Source organism: Priapulus caudatus, unplaced genomic scaffold (assembly GCF_000485595.1).
Source record: "Priapulus caudatus unplaced genomic scaffold, Priapulus_caudatus-5.0.1 Scaffold39, whole genome shotgun sequence".
Classification (NCBI taxonomy): Eukaryota; Metazoa; Priapulida; class Priapulimorpha; order Priapulimorphida; family Priapulidae; genus Priapulus; species Priapulus caudatus.
Genome location: NW_014577100.1, coordinates 291950 through 301748, shown reverse-complemented (window position 1 = coordinate 301748; position 9799 = coordinate 291950). Strand labels below are relative to the sequence as shown.

The following is a 9799-nucleotide window of genomic DNA, read 5'->3' as shown; positions in this document are numbered from 1 at the left end:
GAGAGAGAGAGAGAGAGAGAGAGAGAGAGAGAGACAGAGAGAGAGAGAGAGAGCGCGCAGCCGACAGTAATTTACGTAATGGGCGCCTGAAATTTTTATGCGATCCGTGATCTTCGTGACTGACACTTCGTGGAGTTAGCGATAATGTATTATTAATGAATGCTCGCTCTATTTTTGTGTGCATTCTATTCTCGTTGCTGTTATCTATTGTTTGGTTTCGCGTTTGATGTGAGCGGAAAGAGGAACGCGTCACGGGTAAACACGAAAGAGGGTGTCTGCAAATGCAGCTGCTACGCGGTCACGCGGTGTGTTTCTATAGAAGTGAAAGTGCAGTAATAATGTCTATCCGTTATATGCGAGCTAGCTGGTTTCGCTGGGTCGTGTATACTGTTGCGTGTAAACGTTATGTGATGGCATTGATGGGTTCCCTGCGTTCCACTTTCTCTTGCTATATATATATATGTATATATATATTTGCACACACACAAAGAGATATAACAAGTATGTGGGTCACTAGAGTGACATGAGTACTCTCTGTTACTCGCGCATTGTATCGTATTGTATCGTGTGCAGTTAAATGCTGCGTAGTGAAGCGACGCGCCATAGACCAGTATAGATGCCATCCTCTCACTGTTCGAACGCGTCATCAATAAAACACGATGTTCGATTAGGCCTGCAATTATCCCATAGTATAATAGCATTATCATTATATATTGGTAGGTGTGCGCTCAGGCTTAAAATTCGATGCCAGGTCGCGAACCATTTTGTAAAAGACTGGTGATAATAGGAAACTGGTTATATAAGGAGTAGAGCTATTTTCGTTGGGCGTTCTAAGACCGTTATAGATTTATTGAATAATAGCAGAGTTTACTAATAAGCGATAGTTGCACGTAGTAGCCATTAGATACTAACCCTATAATATGCGATGTATATTATATATATATATATATATAGCTAACAGAATGCGTAGATTAGGTCTCTATGTAATAACATTCATATATATCAAACCTCGCATCCAAGTACGTAGTTAACATTAAATATAGCTAACCTAGATTTTAATCTACCCCTTACGTGTAGCTAATGTATTTAGCTAACCGTAAATCTTTACCGTTGCTACTCACGGTGATTGCAGAAGAATCTGCTAAGTCAACTCAAAGATCAGCAAGTAAAAGAAAACACGCTTCAACTGCGGAAGCAAAAAATGGCAGAGGAGCGCAGAGCAAAGGCGAGAGAGGAGGCGGAGGAGGAGGAACGCGCCGTTAGAGAAAGAAAGGATTCTGCCGAAGAGAGATTGAATCCGGAGGAGAGTCCGACAGAATTAGAAAGGCGACAGGAGAGGAGGAGACGGCGTAAGGAAGCCAGACGGCAGCAGAATCCCATGATGACGAGTCAAGATTCTGGACACGAGTCCGATTATACGACCGAGGACGAGCAGGCAAAGGCGAAGGTATAGCTGTAGCATAATAGCGTACGGTCAAGTGTGTGGGTGATATAGTTCCCCGATATCGCATGGATACACCTACAGACACACGGACGGGGTGCAGGGAAAACTGTCGGGCACACGAACGGAGGGAGAAACAAAGGGGAGGGGAGGGACTGACCGACGGTTTGGCGGGAGAATGGACAGACGGGCGGACTAGTGGGAGGAGCGATCCACGAACGAAAATGTGGAGGGGCGGACTATCGGATGGACGGATGGAAGGAACGATCCACGAGCGGAAGGATAGATAAACGTAGGGATAGACAGACGGATGGATGAACGGACGGACGGACACTCGGCTGGGTAGACCGGCGGAGGGGCGGACGGTGTGAGACAGGAACAAATGGGCAAACCCACAGATGAACAGATTCACGGACATGGTTACATGAATATGCTAGTAAATGACATTCTATTAGTAGTAACATTCACAAACCCATATCACAACATTCACAAAATAAATCGTATAGACATATATAATCATCGTGATGTCGAGAACAACTTCAAATATGTTTTTTCTATCTTCTGCTTACTTTTTGAAGTCGAAGAACAATAGATCGAAGCCAGCGGCCTCCGAGGAGCAGCAGACGGGAGAGCTATCGGCTGCGAACACGTCATCGGACAGTCGGCCCGCGAAAACCCAACGTAAAAAACAGGCAAGTTTTTTTTAAACAACAAACTGTTGCCGAGCCCTGCAGTTCCTCAAAGAGCTGCTCTTTAAACTGAATTCACAAGCGCAATTCTATGATTTACGCGCATACGGGAACTGTAGCTAAACGTGTGTACAATCGAAAAGGAACCTTTGGACCTCGTGATGGAATCATGGAAGTGATATACGCTTGTCAGAAAACGTCTTGCTGCGTATTTAACATGATAATAAGCTGCATATGCAAATAATGTTACCGTCGTACGTGTAACGTAATTGATCATGAACAGTTGTCTTATGCTGGAATTCTTACTCGTTGGAACTAATTACTATATGCCGCTTGTATTGACATAGACGTTTCGTGTATTTCAGACAAGAAAAAAGACTAAAGAACACAAGGCGGAGTCTGGCGGGGCGACAGCGCTGGAGCAGTCGTCAGCGTCTAGCGTCCTCGAAGCGGAGAAAAAACCAGTAAAACAGAAAAAAGCCAAAACCGTGAGTGTAAATGCCAATAACATGCATCGCCAATAATTCTTAGAGCTATACGACGCTTGAGGCCAACTGTTTACACTAGTATCACAGCAGCTGAGATGATCTTAGAATTACATAATTAAAATGGGCTAATTGCTCTTTAGAAGAGAAAATGATCTGTAGAAATAACTACATACGCCCGCTCGATATAGCCATTCACACCAAAGCAGAAATCAGAGTTTTGGAACCTTTGTCTGTTTTACATAAGCCTTATTTTTTGTAACCGTCGTTGTAAAGACTAAAGAACACAAGGCCGAGTCTGGCGGGGCGACATCGCTGGAACAATCGTCAGCGTCCAGCATCCTCGAAGTGGAGAAAAAACCAGTAAAACAGAAAAAAGCAAAAACCGTGAGTGTAAATACAAACTGCATCGCCAATAATCCTCGGAGCTATATTACGTTTAAGACCAACTGTTTAAACGAGTATCACAGCAGCTGAGATGATCTTAGATTTATATGATTGACATAAGGTATGCTAATTGCTCTTTAGAAGAGAAAATAATCTGTATACATAGGTACATACGCCCCCCCCCCCCAATATAGCCATTCACACCACAGCAGAAATCGGAACCTTTGTCTGTTTCACGTAAGCCTTATTTTTTCTAACTGTCGTTCAATTACAGAAGAAGGCGAAAAAAACTAAAACAGTCGACAAGATGGCGGCCGTCCAGCTGACGGAGGAGGCGGCAGCGACCAGGATCCAGGCGCGATACCGCGGACACGCCGTCAGGACGCATCGTGTCGCAGTCGATAAAGTTGTCGACAATGCGACAAACGACGAAAAGACTGTCGTCGGCGAGGAAAGGGAGAGCCAGCAAGAACCGGTGCGTTATAAAAGAAATTATGAAGCCAATGCTGAAGCTAATAGCGATGATTTCTCTCCCTTGATTTTCCCATCTAATCAAGAGCTAATAATACCTAGGTATTATTAGCTCTTGATCTAATGTATATGCTTGCTCACCAATACAATCATCGCATTCAGAGTGAACATTGACGAATATATCAATGGTTCCCTCGCTATTGCCGGTGTTGACCGCTGTGGGTAGCTAGCGTGGACCAACAAAAGCATTGCAAAAGATTCAATAAACAAGGGCATGATGATGTGTTCGCTCACTATCACCGGTGTTGTTCGCTGCTGGTAACTAGTCTAGTCCAACAAAAATCACTCAAAAATATATGAGGGTTTCTCTCACCATCATCAGAATAGAGAGCTGGTGCTGATAAAACATTACAAAAATATGTAAAGATTCCGCTCACTATTACAAGTATATCGAGCTGATGCCGATAACACATTAAAAAAATACATGAAGGTTTTCGCTCACTATCACTAACATACTAAGCTGATGATGGCATAACATTGAAAGAAAAAATGTATAAAAGTAACGCTTGCTATCTTCATCGTTTCCCTGCTGCCTGTTAGCTAGCTAGCGAGTCCCTGCTTGTATGACACGTCCTCGTCACACAGGTAACTGAAGAGCAAAGAACGCGGCAGGCCGCCACGCGCATACAGGCAGGCGTGCGCGGTCACATTACACGCAAAAACCTCCGACAGCAGAGACAAAAGCAGGAGGAGGAGGAGGAGGCTGAGAGGTACCGGAAGGATGCTGCCGCCACGAAGCTACAGGCTGGCTTTAGAGGATCACAGGTCCGGCGGCAGAGGAGGGATGACAATCAGAGGAAGCAGCTGGGGAAGGAGAAACATGATGAGCAACCGGGAGAAGGAGCAGCGAAAGAGGCGCAGCGGAAGGAGAGAGACGATGAAAAAGGGAGGGAGAAGGACGATGCGGTGTCGAAGAAGACGGTACGTTTATCAACAACTAGTTTGTAGTGCGTGTGCTGTCACGGGTGGTTTGCTGCCATGTTGCAGCAGTGGAAGAGAGGAAAGAGGCATGATAACATTAGTACAACGCGAATGACATATAGATATGCAACATACACGAGTGTGGAAAAGTATGTAGAAAAAAAACCAAATACAGCAAGTTACGTTTTGATCTACGTATTGTCTGCTGATCGAATGGCAGCCCCATGACAATCAAGGCGTCTTATTCTACCTTCGTCTTCTTCACTTAGAGAAAGAAGAAGCGTTTGGCGAAAAATATCCCTCCCTTTGGAACGTTTAATTATTTATAAAAAAAATGAACATCATTGCTCCGATATTTTCCCGCCAGAAAATGTTTCGTCACGGGCCCTATGTAGGCTGTCACTCACCTTGGTGCCTGTCGCCGAAACCTACTAAATAATTCATGCGTCAGTTTTTGCGTTTCGGTATTTCAGCACAAAACATGCGAACAACAAACGCGCCCCTCTTTTCAGAGATATTTACATCGATATTTGCATCGACGCGTATAACTTTACTCGTTTGCCGTCATTCGGCAGTGAGCGAGTAGGTCGATGAGGATATGTATGTTTAACGCCTCTGTGTGTGATCACCAAACATTAACACTTCTACTATATCTAGAAAATTATGCTATAACACTTCTACTATATCTATATACTATGACACTTCTACTATAACTATATACTCTAACACTTCTACTATAACTAGCACCCGCGTATCGCATTATCACATCACAGCGATTCTTCTTGGAGATCGTTACCGTGGCGGCAAAGTTTCGAAAAACAACCGTGGGTTTTTCGCCGACTGGTTTAAAAGAGCTCTTATAGTGTGTTTAGCGCGGCAAGAGGATGGTATCATTTTCGCGTGTCGTGCGTTGATCGTGGATGCTCTAGACCTATCTCAAGATCGCGTTGGAAACCACATGTAATAGTGAGTGATAACATGACAGTATATACTAGTTATTACACATAGCATCCGTCCACGTATACTAAAAGTTACGCAGCTTGTCGATAATCATGCGAATAATCTTTTACACTATTTCTGTTCGTATATTAATTTCTCGCAGAGTATAGGTGCGTTGGTAGAATGTTATTGCTCCGCCGGTTGTAAACCAGGCTAGAAATGCGCAGACTAGGAATTAAGCGCGTTAGTGATTTTGCAAATCCTACCGTTATTATTGTCAGAGGATATTTCCCTTAGGTTTTTACACACATCTCCTATTATTCACCATGTTGGACTTAATGTATATATATATATATATATATATATATATATATGGCCATACACAAATATCTTGATAAAAATTGGTAGATTGTGTTAATATAATCCGTTGTGTTAGTTTGAGTGGACAAATTAAATTGCTTGGTTTGCAACGCCCTTTGAGTTGTATGGACTGCTGTCATTTTACTGTGGCGACTGCCTATTGGGAGAATATATTAATTTTCAAGCTGCTGTGAATGAGTCTGGGCACATAACACCCACACGTCACATGATTCGCTCTTTCAAAGAAGGGATGGATGTGCATGTAATGATTTAAAGAGAATCTGCTAACCGTTTGCCATCAGAATATTCATTTAGATTTCATTTTAACTTGGGAAAAACGTAAGTACCTAAGTAGTTTCGTCCTTCGTAAGCCTGTGTTATATATACGTGGTATATATATATATATATATATATTGAACATTTCTATTTTGCAGTCGATAGAAAAGAGTGAGAAGGCTGCAGTCAAAATACAGGCCGGGTATCGTGGGTTTAAAGGCAGACAGCTAGTGAAAGAAAAGCGGGTACGCATCGATTAATAATGGTCCGGTAATTGAATAAGTTAATACCCATATTACCAGGAGTAAGATAATATAGATTCTATATTATCTTACTCCTGATATTACTAATACTATTACTAACGCACATACTACTGATACCTGCGGAAACTGCTACTACCGACGTGCGCATGTGCGTATGCGCGAACGCAAGCACGCACGCACGAATGCACGCACGCACGCACGAACGCACGCGCGAATGTACACATGAACACACGCATCCCGCGCGCACGCACTTACACACGTTTAATTAAATCCTACATTTTGGGGTTATCAGTCAGCGATGGATAACACCGAGAAAGCAGCCGTGAAAATACAGGCTGGATTCCGTGGCTATAAAGGCAGGAGGCAAGCTAAGGAAGAGCGCGTCATTAGAAAGGTACGCGTCATTGGTCTGCACCTCATATGTACGAACATTTACACTCACATCTCTGTATTGTTCAGTTCATGGCAACACTGGTACCATGGATGACTTGGCACATATATTGATTGTGTAGGTGCATTTGTATGCGCCAAACTACATTTTTGATACAAACAGCAATATGACGTTTAGGTTACACGTGAAATAACTAAACAAATGATACAATAATCACTTTCTTCCACTACAAACGTCCCTATCATCGTTTATTTGTTGACTGTGTACTTACTACTACTATTTACCATGTCGCCGTGCATTCCAGTTCACGTTCCCAAAGACCCACGGAACGATCGTAGAAGGGGCCAACTTTCGGCCGGCGCAGGAAGCTACTTCTTTACAAAAGTTTCTGTATTCGAAGAGTAAGTTTTGTTAGCATACGGTCGAAACTATCTATGTCGGGATACCTTACGCTCGGATAAATGATAAGCCAGTACATTCACGTTGTAAATCAAATAAACGTAGGAACCAGCGAACGAACGAACGAACGAACGAACGAGCGAGCGAGCGAACGAGCGAACGAACGGACGAATGAACGAATAAACGAGCGAACGATCAAACGAACGACCGAACGCGCGAACAAACGAACGAACGAAACTCCCCCCATCTGAACACGATGAAGATTCTTCACAAAATGCACACAGTAATTAGGGAAGCCAAACCGATGGGTCATAACCGCGAATTGTCTATATATGTACATAGCTACTATTTATCGTCTTTATCTCGCAGAACCTAACATCAACGGGCTCACGGGCTTGTTATCGACGCGGAATAACGCACAGAGGCAGACCATGAAGGACAACTACCAGTCAAGGTTCCTCAAGGTGAGTGAAACCTCCAGCGACACAGAATTATCATATAAAACCGCACACGATTTCGTATCCGACGCACGCACAATTCCACAATTTAATAATTTGACGTGCACACTTGTTTGCGGTCTTTGTAATTATCGTAACCATCCCCCAAATTACTTGCCTCATATTGACGGCCCTTTTTCCAGCTGCTACTGAATGTAGTATGAGGTTTTACTTGCACGGGTATCTTTTCTCGAGGTTTAAAAGCCGAATAGATGGCAATATCGTACTCGTAGTATATTTAATTTCAACCGTTCTAACACGCTTCTATCACGAGAAAACGTACAGGTGTGCCAAAAACCTTATATAAAACAGTCTGATTTCCTGACCGACAAACAAGAGCAACCATGTACTTCAAACGAAGTAATCATTTTTATTCAATAAAATTAATGACTAAACGATGAATAAATAAATAATTAATTAATTACATAAATAAATACATAAATAAGTTAATATATAAAAAAATAAATAAATAAATAATAAAAAATAAAAAATCACTATACTGACGAACCTACCCTTCACGTATAGGATCTCCTCGAGGAGGCACGGTCGGCAGAGCTATCCGGTAACTTCCAGGAGCTTGCCATCGCGCTGCTCATGCAGACAGCCGACTACGACGCGCACTGCATCAGTGAGGCCGTGTCGGGCATCGGTACCAACGCAGCCATGCTCACCGAGGTGATGTGTACGCAAGAGGCTGCCGACATACACAACCTAACACAGCAGTACAAGAGCAGTGAGTATATACTGCAACTATATGCTACCTAATGCATACCACCCTCTAAAGTAATTGCTTAATCTCGACCCAAAGTTATTTCCGTTGGGCGGCAGGTCGCCGACGTGCCCGCGCCTTATCCCTGTACATTGGTATAGCAAGGGACCTTCGGCAGAGCAGTGCCACCACATTGAAGTAGCAAAGCTGAAATTTTCGATGCGCACCTTCTCTAGGCATGCCACCCTCTAAATTAAATGCTAAACGTCGGCCCTAAATCATTTCCTTTGGGCGACAGGTCGCCGACGTGGTCGCGCCTTATCCCTGTACATTGGTATAGCAAGGGACCTTCGGCAGAGCAGTTCCACCACATTGAAGTAGCGAGGGTGCATTCTTCGATGCGCACCTTCTCTAGGGATGCCGCCCTCTAAATTAAATGGTTAACGTCGGCCCTAAGTTATTTCCTTTGGGCGACAGGTCGCCGACGTGTCCGCGTCCTATCCCTGTACATTAGTAAAGCAAGGGATCTTCGGCAGAGCAGTGCCACCAGGCCCACCACATGCCGCCCTCTAAATCAGTGGTTTTTAACCTTTTTTGAGTCATCGACCTTTTTCAGAATCTGGTGAAAGCTACGGTCTCCTCTCCAGAAAAATGCTCATAAATACATAAACACAATAATTTTTATGCGCCTGGTTCACGGACTCCCTGAAGCCCATCCACGGACCCGGAAGGGACCAATGGACCAAAGGTTAAGAACACCTGCTCTAAATTAAATGCGTAATCTCGGCCCTAAGACATTTCCGTTGGGCGACAGGTCGCCGACGTGTCCTAGTCTGACCCTCTGTTATGGACACAGTCTGGGTAAATTAGATTCTATAAAATTATATAAATGTATATTTTAATGATATACACGCATTTTTCGCACAGATACTGGGCATGCACGCAACCCAGATCTCAGCCTGTGCAACAATAGTAAATTTTCGACATTTTGAGAGTGCTTGTCAGGCCAATAATTGTGTTCGCGCAAGCGCAATAGCTTCCAAGAGGAATTATATTTTGTGAAAATTATACATTTAAACCGGAGCAGGGGGATCCGATGAGAGATAACCGTGGTTAATGTCTATGATTAGACCTCTGTTTATGAATAGGAGCAAGCCCTAGAACGTAGGGTACCCGCGACAGATACTTTCTTACCCCAATCTGGCTAGATTACTGCTTATAAGTGTATAATTGCAAGATATACTCGGATTTTTCGCAGGTACTGTGCATGCACGCACCCAGATCTCAGCCTGTGCAGCAATAGTAGATTTTCGCAATTTTGAGTCTGCTTGTCAGGCCAATAATTGTGTTCGTGCATGCGCAATTGCTGTCGAGAGAAATCATGATTTGTCAAAATTATCTATTTAAAATGGCGAAGGAGTTTTCGAGATTATTTTCGAGATATAGGTAACAGTATCCGGACTGTACGTATATAGAGAAAACCAAATAATATTGTAGTGATAATTGAGAAG

General features: G+C 43.3%; 2 protein-coding genes across 2 annotated transcripts in view; both read left to right on the top strand.

Moving 5' to 3' along the window:
* The window catches only part of LOC106819539 (protein FAM133A-like), a 17540-nt gene extending 15231 nt beyond the window's left edge, over positions 1-2309 (top strand). Inside the window, exons 5-7 of the mRNA XM_014824159.1 lie at positions 1133-1447; positions 2020-2133; positions 2250-2309. Coding sequence (XP_014679645.1) covers positions 1133-1447; positions 2020-2133; positions 2250-2309 — 489 coding nt within the window. The remainder of the gene's footprint in view (positions 1-1132; positions 1448-2019; positions 2134-2249) is intronic.
* A 1000-nt stretch (positions 2310-3309) lies between these two features.
* Positions 3310-9799, top strand: part of LOC106819528 (annexin-B12-like) — a 10915-nt gene continuing 4425 nt past the window's right edge. Inside the window, exons 1-7 of the mRNA XM_014824149.1 lie at positions 3310-3477; positions 4119-4454; positions 6188-6274; positions 6585-6686; positions 6988-7084; positions 7452-7546; positions 8105-8312. Of these exons, the coding sequence (XP_014679635.1) occupies positions 3310-3477; positions 4119-4454; positions 6188-6274; positions 6585-6686; positions 6988-7084; positions 7452-7546; positions 8105-8312 (1093 nt within the window). The remainder of the gene's footprint in view (positions 3478-4118; positions 4455-6187; positions 6275-6584; positions 6687-6987; positions 7085-7451; positions 7547-8104; positions 8313-9799) is intronic.